At 54.2% G+C, this 22,631-nt stretch overlaps 1 protein-coding gene across 2 annotated transcripts in view; it reads right to left on the bottom strand.

Moving 5' to 3' along the window:
- The window catches only part of ADAMTS14 (ADAM metallopeptidase with thrombospondin type 1 motif 14), a 77,559-nt gene that overhangs the window by 47,545 nt on the left and 7,383 nt on the right, over positions 1-22,631 (bottom strand). For both annotated transcript variants that reach the window (XM_077894852.1, XM_077894853.1), the window contains exon 3: positions 6,137-6,293. In XM_077894852.1, the coding sequence (XP_077750978.1) occupies positions 6,137-6,293 (157 nt within the window). The remainder of the gene's footprint in view (positions 1-6,136; positions 6,294-22,631) is intronic.

The following is a 22,631-nucleotide window of genomic DNA, read 5'->3' as shown; positions in this document are numbered from 1 at the left end:
TATAAGGTGGGTAGATGGTAGGTGAGTGATGAAGGTAGGGCCCCTGCCCTCGAGCCCACTGCCTGCCTCAGGTGACAGAGAAGGAACCAGAAGGTAACAGTGCAGTAACTTCAAGGCCTACAGGAGGACTGACCAGGGAAAGCTTCCACACTGGAGACCCAAACCAGGACAGGGGAGTTGACAGGAACTTCTGGAGCAAGCTGCTTGGAGCATGGAGAACAGAGTCCCTAGCAGAGGGAACGGTACCTGCAAAATCCATTGTGAGCAAGTATGAGGTGACACCATCCACAATGCGGGGGACCCTCGTGGAGGATTCCACAAGTGCCTCGGCAGAGACCCAAGTTTTGCCTCTTAGTTTCTATCGATATGGATGCTTCAGGAACTGAAATTTAAGGGCAGGGCAACAGGGGACCATGGGACTCTGCTACCCTTTCTTTTTATCTTCCATTCGGTTAGTGGCCTCCATGTGCAAAGGAAGGAAAGCCCTAGACTAAAGGGTTGGTAAAATGTGTGCCCACGGGGGAAACCAGAAAAGTGTGGCCAGTCCCCTGAGTGATGCACAGCCTGGCAAGCAGAGCTCACGCTGCTGTCACCCTCACTCAACCTGGCACAGGAGCTCATGGTGGCCTGGCACCTGAGCCCAGTGGTGAGTACAGCAGCCCAGGGACAAACACATGGGAGAAAGGAGGGAGAAGCCCCAGGAAGGCCAAAGAAAAGACAAGCATTCTCTCCATGGAGCAGGGAAAATAAGTAACAGTCACTCCCAACACATGAACAGTGCCTGTAGGTTTTCAAATCATATGTAAAATGTGGAGCTTGATCCCTTACAGCTCTCCCAGCCAGGTCTGTCAAAGAGGGGCTCAGAGAGGTTGCCTGACTCATCCCAGGTCACACAGCAAGTACTGGCAACGACCCAGAATGCAAACCCAGGGCTCCCACTCTCCCACTATCACGCCCTGTCAGGGCCCACCCAGATTTCCCTCTCTGCAAAAATAGTGAGGAGCAGTGGGGAGGGCCTGCTGACATCAGCCACAAGCCCTGGAGAGGTGCCCCCCACACCCTCTTCCATCTCTCATCCTTTCAGGCCAGAAATAGGTAACCTTCCAAGAGGGGAGCTGCGGGGGGAGCCACAGGCCCCTGGGAGGCTTTCCAGAAGCCCACCCAAGAAGCCCCATGAGAATCTAAAATGGTGCAGCTGTTTTGAAAAACAGTTTGGCAGCTCTCCAAAAAGTTAAATATAGTGTTACCATAGGAACCAGCAATTCCACTCCGAGATCTATACCCAAAAGAATTGGAAACATACATCCACACAGAAACTTGTACATGAACGCTCAAAGCAGCATTATCACCATAACAAAAAAAAATGGAAACAACCCAAGTGTCCATTAACAGATAAAGAGATACATACAAAATGTGGTCTATTCGTGCAATGCACGCTACACGTGCGTGAACCTTACAGGCTAAGTGACAGCGCCAGTCACAAAAGGCCACATGGTACATGATTCCCTTTATATGAGGTGTCCAGGATGGGCACATCCATGGGGAGAAGGGAGATGAATGGCTGCTGGGGGGTGTGGAGGGGGGAAACTGGAGTGGTAACTAATTAATGGGTTCTGGGCTTTTTATGGGAGTGACAGAAATGTTCTGGAATCAGCAGTGATGGTTGCACAACACTCTAAACATAGTAAAAAACCACTGTATTGTATACCTTAAAATGATTAAGTTGGTGGATTTTATCTCGAATTAAAATAAAGCGCAGCAGCCCGAAGCCCAGCCCGAAGGCTGCCCCTGAAGGGATGAGCTGTCCTCATATCCGCGGCCTTGGCCCCCAGCCACAGAGCTGGAACCGGCCACAGGTGCATGCGGCTCCAAGGGACCCGCTCCCTCCCCATGGGGACCTGCGGGGTGGGACAGGCTCATAGAGAGCAGGGCCCAGGGCTGAAGAGGGAAGGGGCGACTTTAGGAGCATGGCAGCATCCAGGGCTCAGCCCCGGGGGCCGAGGCAGGGTCCACGGGGGAATCTCCGCGGGCTGGAAGGGGGCCGGCCGTGCCTGGACCTCCAGCCAGGGAATCTACCTGCAGGCTTTGAAGTTCGGTGTGCTGTGTGTGAGTATGCGTGTGTGTGAGTGTGCATGTGTGTGACTGTGTGTGTGATGTGTGTGAGTGTGCATGTGTGTGACTGTGTGTGTCGTGTGACTGTGTGTGAGTGTGCATGTGTGCTATGTGTGAGTCGGTGCATGTGTGAAGTGTGTGTGTGCATACATGTGACTGTGTGTGTCGTGAGTGGGTGCGTGAGTGCATGTGTGTGTATGTCGTGTGAGTGTGAGGTATGTGACTGTGTTATGCGTGAGTGTGCATAAGTGTGTGTGAGCATGTGTGAGTGGGTGCGTGTGTGAGGTGTGTGAGTGTGCATGTGTGGGACTGTTGCCATGTGTGTGGTGTGTGACTGTGTTATGTGTGAATGTGCGTGTGTAAGTGGGTGCGTGTGTGAGGTGTGTGACCGCATGTGTCATGTGTGTGAAATGTGTGACTGTGCTATGTGTGAGTGTGCATGTGTGAGTGTGTGTGTGTGTGTATGTGTGGCTGTGTGTTACTTGTGAGTGGGTGTGTGAGGTATGTGAGTGTGTATGTGTGTCATGTGTGAGGTGTGTGACTGTTACGTGTGAGTGTGCATGTGTGATTGTGTGTGAGTGGGTGCGTGTGAAGTGTATGAGTGTGCATGTGTGGCTGTGTTACTTTTGAGTGGGTGTGTGAGGTGTGTGAGTGTGCATGTGTGTGACTGTATGTGTGTATGTGAGTGTGTGTGTGTTGTGTGAGTGTGCGTGTGTGCTATGTGTGAGTCGGTGTGTGTGTGAGGTGTGTGAGTGTACATACGTGTGACTGTATCGTGAGTGAGTGGGTACGTGTGTGAGTGCATGTGTGTGTATGTCATGTGTGTGAGGTATGTGACTGTTATGCGTGAGTATGCATAAGTGTGTGTGTGTGAGCATTGTGAGTGTGTGAGTGGGTGCGTGTGTGAGGTGTGTGAGTATGCCTATGTGTGACTGTTGTCATGTGTGAGTGTGAGGTGTGACTGTTGTGTGAATGTGCATGTGTGAGTAGGTGCATGTGTGAGGTGTGTGTGTATGTGTGTCATGTGTGTGAGGTGTGTGACTATGTTATGTGTGAGTGTGCATGTGTGAGGTGTGTGAGTGTGCATGTGTGTCGCGTGTGAGGTGTGTGACTGTGTTATGTGTGAGTGTGCATGTGTAAGCATGTGTGAGTGGGTACATGTGTGAAGTGTATGAGTGTGCATGTGTGGCTGTGTGTGTTACTTGTGAGTGGGTGTGTGAGGTGTGTGAGTGTGTATGTGTGTCATGTGTGTGAGGTGTGTGACTGTGTGTGTTATGTGTGAGTGTGCATGTGTGAGCGTGTGTGAGTGGGTACATGTGTGAAGTGTATGAGTGTGCATGTGTGAGCATGTGTGGCTGTGTGAGTGGGTGCTGTGTGTGAGTGGTGAGTGTGTGAGGTGTGTGGGTGTGCACGTGTGTGTGAGTGTGCATGTGTGTGAGTGTGCATGTGTGAGTGGGTGAGTGTGTGGGTACACACTAGCTCCCTTCAGGAAGCCGCCGTCGAGCCCATACCCTGAGGGCCCAGAGGAGTCCCCCCACCGGAAGGTCACTTGTGCGTCGCGGATACTTCTAGAGGGGAGCCCAGGCGGCTGCAGCCCTCCGGAGGCCACAGCGCAGCTCGAAAGTCAACGTGATGGGTCACCGGATGCCCCCCTCCCTCCTTGAGGAAACCCATAACCTGGGGGTGGCAGAGCTCACGGGAAGGAGCGACAACCACGAGGACGTGGCGTCTGTCCTCCGGGAAGCCCGCAGCCTACCTGGGACAAGAAGACGGTGCCAGGAGACGTCCGGGGGGCTCCGGGAGCCAGGAGAGGGTGCCCTGGGCTGGGCGGACCCTCGGGGCAGCGGAGACGGAGCACGGTGCCCGGGCTGAGGCAGATCTCTCAAAAGCCCGTTTACCGGCGGGCCTAGGCCTCTGGCATTTCTGTGTGTGCCAAGAGGTACACCCCCTCTTGGGTGTACCTCCAGACGGGATGGGACACCTTTTGGCCCAATCAAGAAGGCTAAATGGAGACGGGACACCCAGAAACGCCAATACACTCCCGGGGCTCAGACCCTCCGGTGGGCCTAAAATAACAGTGAGTGTCATGGGTTTGTAAGGAAGCCGCCCACGGCTGCTTGCCTTTCTAGGGAGGGACCAGGTGGGCCCCGGCATGGCATCTCCCACAGGCCCAGGACTTCCAGAAGGAAGCCTGAGGACGGGGAGCCCCGCCAGCCTTCCTGGGCCTCGGGGCCACCCCTGTGAGCCCAGCGGTCTGGGCTTCCCGGCCACTAACCGCGGTGGCAGACGCTGTGGTTGGCTCCAGGCCCACGGCCATGCAACAGAACTCCCACCCCCCAGGGTCTCCCCAAAAGGGGAGATTTATCGTCTTTTGATTCAGAACTGGCCTCAGATACAATGGAGCCCGGGGAGACTTGTCCTTCTTCCCAGCCACAGCGGAGAGCACAGTGCTGTCCCATCCTGGCCCCGTAATCCACCCCAGGCCCCGAGGCTCCACCGGGTGCCTGCCCCCCACCCCAGGCCTGCAGAGCCCCCCACCACCCAGGTCAGACTCTGGTGCTGCAGCTTCTCCTCTGGGCGACCCTGGAAGAGCAGCTGGAGCTTCAGAGGAGGCACTGTATGTGGGGACAGCTGGTCTCCACGCATTCCTTCACGCTGGGCCCAACCCCGCCGGGGCCCTGGCACGGCCAGATTCCACCCAAGCCCTTCTCATATCCTCTTGGCCAAAGGGGCTTCGTGACAAAGCTGAGTTGGACAATGCAGCTGGCCGTGGGCCCAGGGCCAGCACACGCTGCATCCACCGCTTCCTTCACACAAGCCCGGGGCCTGAGCGCTGCTGCTGCGCGGGCTCCTGTGCCAGTCACCGGGGTGCAAGGCCGCCCCTGCTCTCAGGGGCTCTCGCCCTAACCTGCCAGTAGTTACCCGAATAACAATACTGTCAAGGGGCGCCTGGGAGCATCAGTGGTTGAGCGTCTCCCTTCGGCTCGGGTCATGATTCTGGGATCCAGGATTGAGTCCCGCATCGGGCTCCCCACGGGAGCCTGCTTCTCCCACTGCCTGTGTCTCTGCCTCTCTCTGTGTCTCTCATGAATAAATAAATAAAATCTTTAAAAAAACCAATACTGTCATAAGAGCAATCATTTATCAAGCACCTACTAGATGCCAAGCTCCACACCGGGATTTTTATATACACTATCGCTAATATGCACAAGTTTAGAGATTAGCAATCGCCCCCACTTTACAGATTAGAAAATGAGGTTCAGAGACTTTTTTTTTTCTTTTTTACTCTGTCATTTTTCCATTTATTTAGAGAATGTCCTTCCTATGCCTGACATACAAGCACGGACTTAGTACTAAGCTTTTGATTGAGCTCATAGGTCACATAATACAATGAGATATTTCATTTATCCATTTAACAAATACTTAAGGGCTCTGTTTTAGATGTTAGGGAATACAGTAGAGAATAAAAAAAGAAAAAATCCTCTCCTCATGGATCTGTTTTGGGGTTTTTTTTTGGGGGGGGGGTTGGCATTTTTTTATTGGAGTTCGATTTGCCAAAATATAGATGCTAAGTAACTCGGTTAGGGTCTCACAGCGAACCGTGTTGGACATAGGATTTAAAAATGGTCTGTTGGACACAAAGCTGACCCCGATGCCCTCGTACCTGGCAGTCCCCCTACAAATGTCCTGAGACCTTCCTTCCTGAGGCTCCCAGGGGCTGAGTTGATCTTCAGGGGAAGAGCTAACTGCAGACATTGCACTGCCTGCCAGGCGGGGAACTAGCCTTCACAAGCAACCGTAGAGCCCCTCAGCGACCTCTGGAGTCCCTAGGGTCACAGTTCAGGGGGCTCGAGTAGCTCGGCCCCCAACTCCAGCCAGCTGTAGTCGCCCCTAAAACCCACTGGGGTATTTCCGCTGGTATACATGGTCCAGTCCCACTTTACAGATGAGAAGGCCAAGGCCAGGACTCAAGAGGTGAAGGTAACCGGCAGAGGTGGAGCTCAGAGACCTGCCCAGTGCCTACCTTCGTTGTGAAGGTCCCCGCCGGGCTCAGTCCACTCCTGCCGGACCACCTCCCGGCGGTACACCACGTGCGTCCTCCCGCCGGCCTCCTTCTCCTGCTGCCCCCACTCCAGGGGTTCTATGAAGTAGTCGCTGCTGTCCGTGCGGATGAGGCCCGCCTGAACCAGGCCCGCCACAAGCGGGAGGACCACAAAGGGGGAGAGAGAAGACGTGTGAATATGCAGCACAGAACAGGCGAGCATTTGTGAATGCAAATGTGACCACACACGTGCAGACTCTTCCTCTGGGGTGGGGAGGTGGAGGGGGGACGCCGAGCAAGGGGGCCCAGGCCCATTTCCAGCAACGCAGATCCACTTCGTGTCATGTACGCAGGGTTCCATATAACATTTCATTTAAACAAAGGGTTCCAGGGGATCCCTGGGTGGCTCAGCGGTTTAGCGCCTGCCTTTGGCCCAGGGCGCGATCCTGGAGTCCCGGGATCGAGTCCTGTGTCGGGCTCCCGGCATGGAGCCTGTTTCTCCCTCCTCCTGTGTCTCTGCCTCTTTCTCTCTCTCTTTCTATGTCTATAATAAATAAATAAATAAATAAATAAATAAATCTTTAAAAAATATTAAAAAAAAATAAACAAAGGGTTTCAGCCCTTAAACAGGGGATGGGGAGGCAGGAAAGGCTCTGCTGCAGTAAATACACACCCGCACACACACACCGACCAGGGCACAGAATTCCAGCCCCAAAGCCCCATCCTGTAGATTTGCCTCTACCTATAGGAAGACCAGTGGTGGAAAGTTCCTACTGGTAAAGGTTAATTATCCTTTACATTGGTGCTGGTCCCCGGCTCCAATACAAAGGGCTATTATTTCAGATTTAAAGCACGTGTGTGTGTAGACCCGGGACAGCACTTAACACTCGCCGACAATGAAAGAGCCTGGATAAGAGCACAGGAATGCATGCTCTGTTTTTAATCTAATTTTTCGCCTGCATCAAAATATGCCTGTAAAAATAATCAGGTGTTGGCCTTGGAAATAAAAACATTAAAAATATAATTTTGGCCAAGGCCAGCAAATGTGTTATGAGCCCCCGGTGAAAGCAGTAATCACAGAGGCCAATGAGACATGCAACTAGATGTGTGTGAAGACATGTTCAGGGCACAAGCTCCCACCCTCCCCCCAGCGCCAGCTCTAGGAAGCAGTCAGACCAGCCCACCCACCACAGTGCCTGGAAAATAGTAGGCAATCCTTAAGGAATATGGGGGGGGGGGAGTTGTTTTGTTTTATAAGATTTTTTTTAAAGATTTTATTTATTTGAGAGAGATAGTGGGCACAAATTAGGGGAGGAGAGGAGGAGAGGGAGAAGCAGGCTCCCCACTGAGCAGGGAGCCTGACAAGGGGCTCAATCCCAGGACCCTGAGATCATGACCTGAGTCAAAGGTGGACACCAAATCAACTGAGCCACCCAGGCGCCCCAAGGAATATATGTTTATTGAATTCCTTCACTCATTTGACAAGTATCTATTGAGCGCCTACTACATACCAGCCGTGCTCCAGACACTGGAGATGCAGCTGTAAACATCAGGCAGTGATTGAAAGAACCATTTTTATAAATCTATCTGACCTTCTTCACTTGAATAGGAGCTGCCTCTTTTTAAAGCAGCCATGACTTGGCACCTGGGTGGCTCAGTCGGTTAAGCATCTGCTTTTGGCAGGTCATGATCCCAGTGTCCTGGGATCAAGTCCCACATCAGGCTCCCTACTCAATGGGGAGTCTGCTTCTCCCTCTACCCCTCCCCTCTGCTTGTGCGTGCTCTCTCTCTCTCTCTCTCTCATGCTCCCTCTCTCTCAAATAAATAATCTTTTAAAAAGCAGCCATGACTTTAGGCAACCAAACTCCACCAAATTTTCCCACCTCTACCTGTTCTGAGACGACTTCTCGGGGAATATCTTCTAAAATCTACCAAGCACATGAGTCAGCCACCACCAATCCTCCTCCCACCAAAGCTACTGCAGCTCCTCAAAATCTGGCACTCCTTGCCCCATGTGGCCACCAGATCTCAGGGCCTCACACGAGGGATGCAGTCTCTGGAATGATCCGCACGGCATCGGGCTGGGCTGCAAGGCACAGCCATCCAGTTCACCCCTCCTGTCCACAACTGCGGACCACACAAGACTTTCAAGATCACCATGCCTGCCCCAGTCTGAAGCTTCAATCCCTCAACCACCTCCCTCATCAGAGGAGCTCTGAACTTGGGCTTGGATGCCTCTAGCAACAGACAGCTCCCTCCTTCAAGATCTAACCTACTGTGTGCAGGGACCCAGGTCACGTTTTGCTGAGCTGAAACACACTCCCCTACATCCCACCCTTTGTAAACGGTTTTATTATCAGTGACATTAACCACACTATCTGCCACTTATATTTACGTATCTTTTTTCATCTTTACAACAGCCTTATAAGGTAGATACTAATATTAGATGCATTTCACAGATAAGGAAACAGGTTCAGAAAGGTTACAAAACCCAGTCACCCAGCAAATAAGTGACAGCACAGGCCTCTCCCCAGAGAAGAGTTAGTGAATCCCTATCTCCCCATCCCGGTTACCTGGTAAGGGCAAACACCCGAACCCTGGAATATACGATCTGGGAAATAAGTTTCAAAGCTCTTTATGACTATGGATCTCACAAACCCCAAGGGGACCAAACTGGACTAAACCCCAGGAGTCAAGGATAGAACCTCCCAGCAGTGTTCTTGGTCCACTTTGCACATTGCATCTGGCTCTGACAGGCCATTCTTGCACAGGCTGGGGTGTCCCCTCAGCCTCTGAGGTCCTCCTCCTGGAGAGGGGAAGAGCAGGCGGGCTGGGCCACCAGATCAGGAAGTAGGCTGGGCAGGTCCCTGCCACAGAGCCCTCAGTTTCCCCATCTGCACCACGAGAGGTTTGGCAGACTATCTCCAGCTCTGCCCTGGCCAGGAAACCAGGCACCACTTGGGGCAGACAGACTGGCAACAGGAACTTTCTGGTTCTCTGCCTCCTTGCCAAATGACTCCTGTCTCCCAATTTATGAGATGTTTATATTTCTGAAAAGTGGTGGCTAATTTTAAAGAATCAAATCACATTTCTGTACAAGACATCAAGAAAAGGAGGAAAATAAGTTGCTGGAAAATAAATGGCAGCCCTATCTGTTTTCACCCATACCTCCACCTTCTTCTCTTGGAAACAGTAAGTAAGTAGAAATATATATTAGAAAAGTTCTTAATGCAACACAACAACAACAAATAGCTGGTTATATCCAGTTGAGCCACATACTATGTGGGCCCTCAGGCCACTTCTCCAAATAGAAACTCTCTAACGTGCAGGCCTGGCCACCATCAGCCAAGCTCTGGACCCCTTTACTACGGCTGCTCCTGAGGGACCTTTCGTGAGACATGATTGGTTGAGGGGGGCCTGGTTGACATTTCCAATATGGCTGGTGACATCACATCAGCTGCAGGGGTAATGCCTTCCACTATATCTTCATCCTGAGGCCTCTAGGCCATGCTATCCCAGATTTTTCAGCCCTGCTTCCCTTCAGGGGAAGCCCCCAGGTCCAGAGGGTAAGTCCGGGGTGCCTGAAGGAGATAGGATCATGTGGTGATGGGGGAGGCAAGCATTGGCTTATCCTTGTATCCTGCCGTAGGTCATAACTGAGGAGGTTCAGCTGGTCATCAGTAGCTGTCTACCATCAGGATGAGGTCCCAAACATCTTAGCAGGCAACTGAAGCCACATTATTTCAGCATTAGTCCATGTGTATATATAAACATGTTTATTCTGAAATTGCATGTACTTGCACATAAACTCTGAGGCAAGGGTAGACTAAGCCAACACATCTCCTGGGAGGCCGCAGGAAGAGACCACCCCCCCGCCCCGAAAGACTGAAATATGTGTGCTTGGAAGTGCCAAAGTCTGGGCTGAGACAGGAAAACACTCTGTGCCAGGTCAAGTGCAGGGACAATGAGCAAGGACCCAGCCTGGGGTCCAGGCACAGGTAAACGGCGGAGCTCTGAGAGGACAGCCTCAAGGTGCCCCCAGATTCACTAACCTTTGCAGAATGCCCAGGAGGACCTATTCCAAGATGACAGGTCCAATGAAGCCAGGTGAGGGGTAAGCCAGGTCCCCTCTTTCTTCTTCTTCCAAGGTGAGCCTATGTGGGGCCTCCCCAGAGGAGAAAGCAGCAGAGCAGGCCTCCAACCCAACCATCCCATCACCTCCCAAGGAGAGCACATTCTCGGGCCCAAACTGGTTCTGGAAATTCCATTACTAAGGTTTTACTGCCAGCTGTGCTGTCTCAGGTTCTAGACTTCCAGCAAATTCAGCTTAAAACTGTTCCACTGTAGGAAATGAAAGAAAGCCTAGCAAGTAGAGGCTGAGGTGATGTACATAGCTGGGAGTGGCAAGAGAATCTGAAATGGCTTCCCTCAGGTTCACCGCCAGCCCAGCAACCTGCTTCCACCCCCAACCGCACTCCCTTCCTAGACCACGACACCGGCTGAAACTCAGAAAGCCCCACTGCAGGTGTCTGCGTCACTCCTACCACCGTCCTGCTCACCCAACTCCTGCCCTCTGGCTCCAGCTATTACCAAGCTTCATCAAGACCTCCAGTGCCTGGTCTCACTGCTTTGTCACTGTCGATACCACCATCTCCCCCCACCAAGTCCTCACCTCCCCTCCTACCACCTTAGACTCCTCAGTCTAGATGCATAATAATTCTGTGAACACCTATAGCTCTCTGTCTTTCCCTCCTTCCCACTGTTCCAGAAAAGCCTCTGCCCTTGTTCAACCCAAGCAGTCACCCTCTCCATGTCTGCATACTGATGGAGAAATGCACACAGTGCCCGCTGGTGTCGTTTGAAATCAGCGGCCACAACTCTGGTGTGAGCATGATGCCAGCTGGCGATTCTCTATTGCACTTCCCTGTTATGTCTGCATCCCAGCTCTCCCAACGGCTGAGGCTCCTAACACTGTCCCCACCTCCTCCTCTCTTGTTTTTAGGGAGTAAACAAGGCCCCATCACACAGGCTGTCCCCTACCCTGCTGCCACCCTATGAACTCCCACCGCTGTGCCCTTCATCACCTCCCGCTCACCTCCATCTCACCTCCTCCACGACTTAGCTCCCACAATTAGTGCCCTGCTTCCCAGCACCACCATGCTCACCCTCTCTTGGATCATTCTTATCGGCCTGAGAACACACTCCAGGATCTCCCATCTGGGAAGCTCCCTCCCTCCCAGCCCTGGACACCGACGGCCAGAGTCTCTGCTCCCCTCCACACTGGATGCGGCCGCTGGGAACATGAACCGATGCAGCCACTTTGGAAAACAGAGTCTAGCAGCTCCACAAACTACTAAACAGTTACCACAGGACCCCACAATTCCACTCCTTGGTACACACCCGAGAGAAATGACAAGTGTCCCCACAAAAACTTGTACACGAATGTTCACCGCGGCCCTACTCCCGCTGGCCAAAAAGGAGAAACAACCCAAATGCCCATCAACAGATGAATAGATAAACAAAAACAAAAAACAAAAAAGAACTGGTCCATGCTCAAACACACATGAATCTTGGAAACATCCTACTAAGTGAAAAAGCCAGCCACAAAAGGCCACATATTATAGGATTCTATCCACATGAAATACCCAGAATAGGAAAGTCTACAGAGACTGGAAGATGAGCAGTTGCCAAGGGTCGGGGTAATAGATTGGGAGCAAGGGTGACACCAAAAGGGCACAGGGCTTCTTTCTGAAATAGTGAAAATGTTCTCAAATTGAATGTGGTGATCCTTACCCAACTCTAGGCACATCGTAAAAATTCACTGATTTGGACACCTGAAATTAGGTGAGCCACATGGCATGAGAATTGTATCTCAATAAGCTGTTAAAAAAAAAAAAAGAAACATGATACACCTTCAGGGAAATGCGAGATTTTACAGAGGCTTGTGAACAGGGACACGCACGCACCACGAGGCCACGCAGAAGGACGGTGCCCACGCATGTGCGGGCAGACAGCAGACACCCAGGCACGGAGACAACACACGCGCACTCAGACGACACTCGTGCACGAGACGTGCAGGCCGCCCGTGACCACGGAAGCGTGAGTCAGCACGGCTGGGACGGGGCCCGCGGACGCCGAGGTTCCGTGTAATTCAAACCTGATGTGGAAGCCCCAAGCCGCGGGAGCTCTGCTGCAGCTGGACGGCCAAGGCCTGGGCCCCGGCCAAGGCAAGTCTGAAAGCGGATTCTTCCCAAGCTGTGGCTCCGGGACGGGCAGGAGGAAGGAGCCCTTGGAGGACAGAGCCGAGAGCTGCCAGGCCGATCCTCAGCTGGCATGCCCTGCACGCCTGCCCCACACGGGCAGCAGGAGAACTCCCAGGACAGGCCAAAGTCTCAGAAGAAGCATCAGGAAGCAGCCAGCCCCCACCAGCTGGAGGTAGTTATCCGGGACGACCACTTGCCCCCCCCACCCCTTCCTGGGGTCACGATCTCTGCAGGCCCCACATCCTGGGAGGCACTGGGCGAAAGGCTCGCTAGGCCCTGTCCATCTGCAGCAAGAATCCTTCTCAGGGGATGCCTGGGTGGCTCAGTGATTGAGCGTCTGCCTCTGGCTCAGGTCGTGATCCCGAGGTCCTGGGATCGAGTCCCACGTCGGGCTCCCTGCATGAAGCCTGCTTCTGCCTCCGCCTGTGTCTCTGCTTTTCTCTGTGTGTGTCTCTCATGAATAAATAAATAAAATATTTTTTGAAAAATCCTTCTCAGGGGAGAAGCGATGTGGTAGGTGTGCTGGGTAAAGGCAGAGACGCCAGAGCCAGAATCTCTGGGGGCTGACACTCTCAAACCATCATCTTGGACAAGTTACAAAATCCCCGTGTCTCAGGATTACACCAGCACCCATCCTGTGGGCTGGTTCTGAGAAATGCACACGGAACACACAGAACGGTCCAGCTTGCGGCAAGGACCATGCCCATGCTCCCGTTTGCTGCCAGGACTATCGTCATCACCACTCACGGTGTGCCCAGGAGTCCCAGTGGCTCAGGTAGGGAGCCTATGGCTTCAGTGCTCATAGGGATGGGCATCCCTTGGATGCCAAAGGAGCAGCATTCCAGAACCATAGGACGGTTAGCCTCTAAGTCCTGCTTCCAATGTGACCTGGCTTTGACCTGCTCATATCCCTGCCCAGAAACGGGAAGAAATAGCTGAGGGAAAAAAAAAAAATACCATGAGTTGAGTATCCTTAAGGGGAAACGTCCTTAAGGAGAGGAAGTGGCTGTACTGGTTCGGGGCAATTTTAAAAATGACAGAGGACACACCAAAGGTTGGGGGAAATGCACCCAGCTGCTAGGGAGATGTCTCTGGCTGGTGAAGTTGCAGCAATTTCCCTCTCTTTAAACACTGAGGTGTTTTCTAACTTTTCTATGATTCCCCATCTGAAAAGGAAAGTCAATTCTGCACAGAATGCTGGCCTACTACAATGAGCCAGTAAACATTATATACGAAGTATCTCTTTTTTTTTTATCTTTTTATTTTTAAAGATTTTATTTATTTATTCACTAGAGACACAGAGAGAGAGAAGCAGAGACACAGGCAGAGGGAGAAGCAGACTCCACGCAGGGAGCCCGATGCGGGACTTGATCCCAGGAGCACAGGATCATACCCTGAGCCGAAGGCAGACGCTCAACTCTGAGCCACCCAGGCGTCCCTATAAGAAGTATCTTAAAGTTTAAAAAAAGGAAATAAACCCCCAATGAAGCTTTCCTTTTCTGTCACCCAGCTTCCCTGCAAGTGGTATAAAGGCTGCATCTGGGAGCCAGGCCCTGCCCAAGCCTCAGTGTCCCCATCTGAAACCAAAGGGTTACTGGCAGGAAGGGAAGTCGTGAGGCCCCACCCACAGCAGGGCGGTAGCCTCTTCTGGTTCTGTCCTCCTCTGGCCTGGCTTTCCTGGCACCCCAGGCCTGACCCCAACTTTTCCATCAAACACACAGTAGACTTTTCCAGGAGGTCACAGCAGTGGGTGTCACCAATAGATGCCCATTAGAATCGCCAGGGGAATTTGGAGAATTACTGGTGCCAAGACCACACCCCAGACCAACGGATCAAATCTCAGTGGGTGAGGCCCAGGCATCAGGACTTTCTCTGAGCTGCCCAGGTGATTCTCTTGTGCAGCCAGGGCTGGAACCCACTGATCTAAACTCCAGAAGCTTCCCAACGATGGAATGTTTAAGGGATCACCCGTGTTTCACAGAGAGTAGTACCAACTGGGGTCAGTCGACCAGAATCCATTTGCCATAATGCAGGAAACGGGCAAGACAGGGAGGGAACCAGAGGACAATGAGAGCAGGCCCTGAATGAGGAGGGGCTGGGCAGAGAGTGTGGGCAGGCTGCATCACTGCATGCCTCTTGTGTCGTGAGCTGTCCCTGGGCTGAGCTTGACCAAGGAAGGTCCACATTGTTTGCATTTGTGCCTTAGGCGCCGTCTGAGGACCGAACCATCTCCTTCCTTCGAGGGGTGACTCCACTGGGAGTGAAAAATAATTCACCAAAATTGCCCTGAGCTGGGTGGGCCAGAGGAGGGGGCTGTGATCAGCTGGGTGGCCAGCGGCAAGTCGGTGATGTCACGGCCACCCAAGCTGCGGAGTCCACAGTGCAGAGAGTGAGAACAATTAGTAGCAGTGCCTCTCTGATGACGATGAAGGTGATGATTGACTCTGTCCTCTGGCACTGTGGAGAGCAGTGGCTTAGGTCTTCAAAAGCCCGGTAGATATTTTTAAAGGAAGGGTGCTCGCTTTTTATGACACCCCCTCCCCGTACCCCCAGCAGCAGAGGTCCTGGCCCAGGGGCAGGGCAGGGCCTCATCCCTGCAGGTGCTCAGAGACTCCCCTTCTGCAGCAAACTCCCACCCTGGAGCCCAGCCAGAGTTCAGGGCAGACCTTACCAGGCTGGCAGGCACCCCCACTTTCCATTCCCTGTGCCCAGGAGCCACGTGACTCTGAAGTGTCCCCCCGCCATCACCGCCATAGCCCACCAAGCTCGGGCTGGGAGCTGTAGCTGGCCCCCTGCTTGGCCCTGAGTGCCGGCAGTGGCAGCTGCTTCAGGACAAGGAGACAGGAAGCAGCTATCAAATGCCAGGAGGCAGTGTGGCTGCCAGACCCTGAGCTGAGGAGTGGCTCCCTGCACGGAGGCCCTGCAGCCTGATCCCCAGAGCTCAGAGGCAAGGCAGCTGACTGTGGGGCAGCTCCAGGAAGAGGTGCAGCCAGTCGGGCCCCAAGCCGAGGGCCAGCCCCCAGCAGATCACTGGTCCCAGCCAGACCTCCCCTCGGATCCATCCCACATCACCCTGGCCCAGAGGGGTGCTGACTTGATTTTAAGGCATGCTTCCCCTAGATGAGGTCATGCATGTAAGAGTCTGACACACAGCAGGTCCTCTGCGAGTGATAAATGAGGGATGTGGCGGCGGCAGGGAAGGTTCCCTATGCAAGGGGACAGGCATGGGGGGATGGAAAGAGGCATGGGCCTAGTCACCCAGATTCTTGTGCTGGTCCCGGCTCCAGCCCACGAGTGGCCCCTGACCACACACGGCCTCTGGGCTTCACTGCCCTCCTCTGCATGGCGGGGAGGAACCTGGACCAGCTGGGGCACATTACTGTCCTTGCTCCTGACCTATGCTTGGCATCATGAGGTATGTTCAAGATTTCTTAAAACTCTGACACGTCACCAACCCCTGTCTGTGCTAAGCCCTGTCACAGTTACTAGCAACACAAATAAATGACCACAACCTGGCTGCTTGGGCCACTCACCAGGTTCCCGACTCCTGAACCCCTCTGCGAACGCACTTCTAAATCTCTGCCTGCTACTGGTCCTCTAGGCCTTCATCCATTCATGAGATACCTGCTGAGAGGTCCCGCTCTGGGTGCCGGGGCCACATCCCCAAATCCTTCACGTCGAGCTAACATTCTACCAAGTGGTGAGACAGGCAATCAGTAGGTAAAACTGTGGCATCCCAAATGGAAAGAGCTGTCATGAGGGCACCTGGGTGGTTCAGTGGTTGAGCGTCTGCCTTTGGCTCAGGTCATGATCCCGGGGTCCTGAGATCGAGTCCCGCATCAGGGAGCCTGCTTCTCCCTCTGCCTGTGTCTCTGCCTCTCCGTGTGTCTCTCATGAATAAATAAATAAAATCTTAAAAAAAAAAAAAAAAAAAAGGAAAGAGCCGTGGGGGAGGGGTGCTCCGAAGGAGGGCAGTCAGGGGAGCACTAAGGGAGGGGGGAAGGGAGGTCCCAGTCCCACAGGGAGGAGGGTTGGCAGCCCAGGCCTACTTGGCTCCACCCATGGGTGTGTCACGGGAGGGCTTGGATCCAACAAGACTGCCTTGGCTGCTGTTGGTGATGGACAACAAGGGCATGGATGGAGGCAGGGAGGTCGGTTAGGGAGGCCACAACAGTCATCGCAGAGAGAGGCAGTGTCTGGACCGCCCCACCACTTGTTTTTCCTGTCCAGCTCTGTTTGTTTCCCTTTTGGAATTATTAGCAACAAAACTCCCCCCCCACCATACCCACCATACCCACTGCAGCCACACACAGGCCCTGTGCCCTACCTGGAACCGCATGTGCTCATGCAGGCCCTACACCTGTGTGGCTGCTGTGAGCTCCACCAGGAATGCCCCTCCAGCCCAGCCCACATGTCACCCCATCATCACTCCACCCTCTGTGCCCCCAGTGGCTCTGGCGGGGCTCTATCCCAATCCAGGGGATCTTCCTGTCTATTCCTCTTTAAAACGTGGGCTTCAGGAGGACAAGTCCCCAGTCATACCAGGGGACCAACTTTAGAATAAAACCCCCTTCAGTAAGCTTCCTCGGGGCCAAGCCTCCTTAACGAACCCCTTTGGGCATATGGCCCTTAATGAGAGACATCTGCTCCCCCATGCGGTGTGGCCCTGGCTTAGGGGGCAACATGTTTTACCTAGAGTCTCCCCATCTAGGGACAATGAATTATGAGGTGACAAAGCACCAAGCACTCAATACACCCAGGCCAGCCCGTTGGGCTACAGAACACAAGGCCCCTTTGGGCTGGAGTCGCTCATTCAGGGTGTGGGCTTCTGACAGCCTCCAGGGGCGGAAATGAACCTCTGCTGTGGGGCGGGGGTGGCTGGGGGGTACGGGCATTTGCTGGACAGATCAAAGGTATAAATATTTGGTTGGCTGAAAAGCAAAGGCTGACAAAAGGCTTCAGGCAACCTGCTGGGAACAGGGTTTGCATTCAGGCCAACTGTGCCCTGACAAACGTTTCCACCTTCAAACGTTCCTCTGAAAGGGGCCTGTTCTACGGGCCCCTCAGCCGAGTTAGGGAAATCAGAAGAAAAGGAGACTGTAGCGTGTTTAATATTGTCTGACAAGTAACATGTACACAACAGCAGCCCACTGCCCTACAATGTCTTAAAAATGAATAAGACAGGGCAGCCCGGGTGGCTCAGCGGTTTAGCGCCGCCTGCAGCCCAGGGCGTGATCCTGGAGACCCGGGATCGAGTCCCACATTGGGCTCCCTACATGGAGCCTGCTTCTCCCTCTGCCTGTGTCTCTGCCTCTTTCTCTCTCTGTGTCTCTCATGAATAAATAAATAAAATCTTAAAAAAAAAAAAAAAAAAGAAAATGAATAAAACAAGTGGTAGTGTCGACTTAGGGCCGAGAAACACCAGAAGGTTTTATTTGATCTTCAAATCCCACTATCCAGGCAGCTGACAATGGCTTTTTTTATTTGGCTCCCCAGGTTTTGGGGAAAAAATGACATGTAAAAGTGGAGCACCCTGCTCTCGAAGTGGGACCCAGGCTCAGGGACCTCCAGGACACGCCCCAGAGGGCAACCGCTGCCCCAACCGCTTTAGCATTTGGGCTCAGGAGCCGTTGCCATGGCTGCTGCATCTCTGGCCAGCACAGGGCTTATGACCTGAGCCACTGTCAACATTTACTCCATCCTCATCCACTGACTCGGGAGAGGCTGAGTGGGATCGTGGGGGGAGCACTGGACGGGGAGTCAGGGGTCCTGACAGTTGCTGTGTGACCCTGGGTGAGTCCTTTCCCCTCCCTGAGCCTCTGCTTCCTCATCTGGAAAGTGAAGAGGGGATCAAGAGGCCTTGAAAGCCTCCTTTGGCCACAGCTGTCTGCACCCGGGCCAAAGTCAGGGTGATATGTGGAAATGACGCTGAGCTGAACTCATCACTGGAGGTTTTCACAACACAAGGATTATTTGTGCTAACAGGAAACCCGGCTGCCAGAGCTGAGGCAGCCTGCAAAGATTACTGTTATCATTGTCGCCCCGGTCATTGTTGTTGTTTCTCAGGCTCTGAAGGCAGGGCAAGGCCTACGCGCTGAAAACGGAATGCCAGGCCTGGCGGATGGCTTGGACACGTCCCACGGCAGGGTCTGGGGAATGCACGTATCCCCTGGGTACCCTCCAAAAGCCCTCCCCCCGGGCCTCTGCCCCACTGAGCAGGGGAGGCCGATGGAAGGCGAGCGCAGCCCCCGCCACACTCAGTGGCCCTCCCTCCAGCCAGCCTGAGGATGCCGGGGAAGGAAAATAAAACCAGCCCCCAGACCAGCCCTCACCGGCTGTGCTCAGGAGGAGCAGCAGTGAGGTGATGTCTGGCTTTCATTCCGTATCATAAATAAGTTATGAACCCGGGGCAGACGGCACGGCACAGCCGGGGGAAGACGAAGGAGGTGAAACTCTGCAAGACCAGACCACCTTGAGGACCGGGAAACTACCCAGGGCCCAGAGCCTGCACCCGCTCAGAGAGACAGGCTCCCTGACGGGACAGGGCCCTCCGGGGAGCAAGAAGAGCGCCGGGACAGGTGACCAGAGGTCTGGAAACAAACCCACTGTGCCTGCCTCACTTTCCGTATTTCTTCCAAGAGATCAACGATAGCGATAAAGGCCACCATTTACTGTTCCAGGCACTCTGGCAGCACGCGTGGTGCCAAGGAATAAAGCTACAAGGTAGGGCCCCCCCACTTTACAGATGTGGGAACTGAGGCTCAGAGGGGTCACGTGACTTGCCACAAGTCAGTGTGGGAGAACGAAGGCAAAGCTGGCGGCAGTCGTCCTGGCCCCGTCCATTTGCCTCTTTGCAGGGGGCTCGGCCTCCTCCTACCCCCAGAGGTGGCATCCAGCCCCCACCCTCGGAAAATCTGGCCTGGCCGTGTGGCTCACGGGACACAGCGAAGCAACATCACACAACTTGCCACACTGGGCCCCCAAAGGGGTTCCAGCAGGTTCAACCGTGCTGCCTGGGGCACCGGCCTGACCCGGCCACGTGCAATGCCCGCCTTGCCCACCGGAGCCAGGGCGCGGGTGGGGGCTGCCTGGCCAGCAGACATCCCCGGATGTGGGGGTGAGGCCCGCTCGGGCCTTCCGGGCCGGTCCCCCCTCCAGCGGCGTGGTCCAGCCCCTCGGTTTCCCCACGCCGTCTTTCTGCCCAGCAAAACCCGGGCTGCCCGCCCCCAGGGAGCTGGCTGCGGCCCAGGCACCCCCGGCTGACCTCCGGCCTCCGCCTCGGCGGCCCCCAGGCCCTCACAGCCACAGCCAGGAACGGGCTGCAGGGGCTACACTCCAAGCACGAGGGCTGCCGGCCACTTCCCGGCCCAAGACCCAAGTCAGCCTCCTTAGGGGCCCCCCCAGACAGACAATTTCTTGCTTTCATTCCACAAACATCAATTCCGAAGAGCAGACTCTGAAGAGCAAGCGTGGGCAGGCAGGCTTGTCCTGTACCCCGGGACAGGAGGTGAGCTCTGGCGACAGAAGAGATGAGGAGACCACAGAGAGCGGGGAGGCTGACGGGCTTGAGGTCACACACCTACTGGGCCCCTGCAGCGGGGCTGTGAGGACCACAGCCGGGGGATGCACACTCAGGGGAGAGCGTGCCACAGCTGACCGGCATGTCTGCCAGGCGTGCAGGGGGGCATATGGCAGTGTGCGTGCCATGCTTGTCATCACTGGCCTGGGGCAGATGGACGGTCAGCCACAGAGAGAATGACAGATGCACTGTCCCTCCTCGTCTACTGGGCAGAGAAGATGCAAATGACTTGGAAGCAAGTCGTCCACATTCCCTCACCAGGTCTGCTCGCCCAGCAGCCACCCAGAGCCCACCCTGAGGCAGGCCTGGGGCCTAAGGACACACACCACCCTTTGGGACAGACCCCACCCCCTTGGGGAACCAAGTGGGACTGTTCCCGGTGGGAATGCAAACCGGGGCCAGGAGCAGGGTGCAGCCTTCGAAAAACTAACAGGCCTGGCGGGGTCAGGACAGGGACAAGACCTCTCTTGAGGGGGATGGGGTCAAGCCAACTAATAGGGTACTCTTGACTTCCTCTTCTTTCCCACCATCCATCCCCTCAGACCCACCAGACTCAACCAATAACCTCACACCATTCCACAGCAACAGCAGAAGCACATCAAGTACCAGGCTAACAGGCCCCTTGCACACAGGACAACTCTACGGAGTGATCTCCATTACAATCTCCACTTCATAGACGAGGAAACCGAGGCACAGAGAGGCCCAGTAACTGTCCAGGGCCACACGGCATGTAAAATCCAGAGCTGGGGTGTCAACCCAGCTATCTGGTTGCAGGGGCCATGCTCTCATCCCCTCACAAACTGCCCCACTGGCAACCCAACGCCTCCAGCTAATCATCCTGCTGTGTCGGGCCCACACACTATATTAAATAGAACACTGCTGAAAAATAATTATTTCTAATTTCTCTTTCAAATACTCTGAGATCTTGCAAAGCAAAACTGGCACTCCCTTTAAACAGGGCACGTCCTCTCCAGTTTGCCCCAGCCTCACGCCCCCTAGTATGCCCGGCCCTTTCTCTCTCTCCCATTACTCCCTGAAGTCACGACCTCCTGTGCCTCGTGAGCCCCACCCAATGCTCCACACTTAGATAAATGAAAAGATGTACGCTGGTCTCTGGTTTCTGGGAACCGGGTGACTGAGATGGGGGATGCATCAAGCAGAGGGCAGGGGAAGGCCCTGTGGGAGGGGTGAAGGGCAGGAGCAAAGGTGGGGGGCTGCCAAGGGAGGTGTGAACACATCAGCTTGGCTGGGGTGGGGGTGGGGGGCTGCAGAGCAGAAGCCACCGTCCAGGCTGGACAGGCTGGGGGAGCAAGGAGGTGAGACCAGGCCACCCCTGTCCCTCCCAGGGCTGTCAGCACAGCTGTGTGAGGGCAGGCAGCCCACAGGCTAAGATGGATCAAGACAGGCCAGCTGGGTGGCTGGATGAAGGTACCTCTGGACTCTAGGTCTCACACTCCACATCCCCAGGACAGGGGGGGACAGCTGGGCAGACCCGGTGGCTTCCCAAGATGCTGCCAAGCCAACCCATGCCCCAGCCAGCAAGGAGCAGCCCCCAGAGCAAGAACAGGTGCTGACAGGAACACCAGTGAGCCACCGGAAACCTGCGACAGCATCCTTGCACGGGCATCCTCCCCCAATACTAACGTACCTCTAGCTTGCAAACCTCCCGTGGTTCCCTATGGCTGCAAAGGCAAGTCTAAGCTCCACAGGGAGGCAGAGGTTTTTCCAAACTACATTTTCCCTACTCCCTCTCTGCCATGGAGAGCTGGGATGACTTGCCATTTCCTGAATCCTTCGAAGACACAGGATTTCCTTCCCTGCAGAACGCCTCCAGTTTCTACCTCTTGGCTTTACAAACTCCTGTCGCAGCTTTAAAATGCGGCCCCAGCGTCCTCTCCCCTGGGAAACCTCCCCGGGGCACCCCTCCTTCTCAATCTTCACCTCCAGGCCACCCACCCAGTGCATCATGCTTCACTACATTCCCACAAAACACTCAAATGCAGTGTGGCCTGTCCTGCTTCGTTCATACTGCGCACCGTGCACGCCTGCCTTCTCTTTAAACTGTGGGCTTCTGGAGTACACGGAGGCACGGCTGATTTCATCCCGGCACCCCCAGGACCTGGTCAAGGGCTGGGCTCTGGGCAGGGGCCCACAGATTGTTAACATAATGCTCCACTGAGCCTCTCAGTATCCCTGTCCTGGAAGGCATGTGGGGTTAGATCAGATCGGTCGTGATGCTCACACGTCCATGCGTGGAGCAATCGGCCAATCAGACTGAGAAGATTGCCAAGGCAGAGGGAAGGCAAGGGCTTGGCCAGCCCGGGGACCAGAGACGGCCTCAGACTCGCGCCAGAGAACAGTGTTCATCTACATACCGTTGCAATACAACAGACTCCAACAATATTTACAGTGTTTTGCACTATTAATAATAACTATAATTACTGGAGTAATTACTGTAGAGAAGTAATAAATGTTAGTATTAAGAACCACGGAGACCCCACCATATACCAGACCCTGAACCTTTTTTTTTACATTCTCTTACCTAATCCTCTGAACAATCCCACAGGTGGTTGCTCTTCCCCCACTCCTTAAAGATGAGGCATCTAAGCACAGAGGGATTTAGAAACTCATTCAA

Source organism: Canis aureus, chromosome 4 (genome assembly GCF_053574225.1).
Source record: "Canis aureus isolate CA01 chromosome 4, VMU_Caureus_v.1.0, whole genome shotgun sequence".
In the NCBI taxonomy this organism is placed as follows: domain Eukaryota; kingdom Metazoa; phylum Chordata; class Mammalia; order Carnivora; family Canidae; genus Canis; species Canis aureus.
The sequence above is the reverse complement of the archived record's forward strand: the minus strand, read 5'-3'. Positions and strand labels throughout refer to the sequence as shown.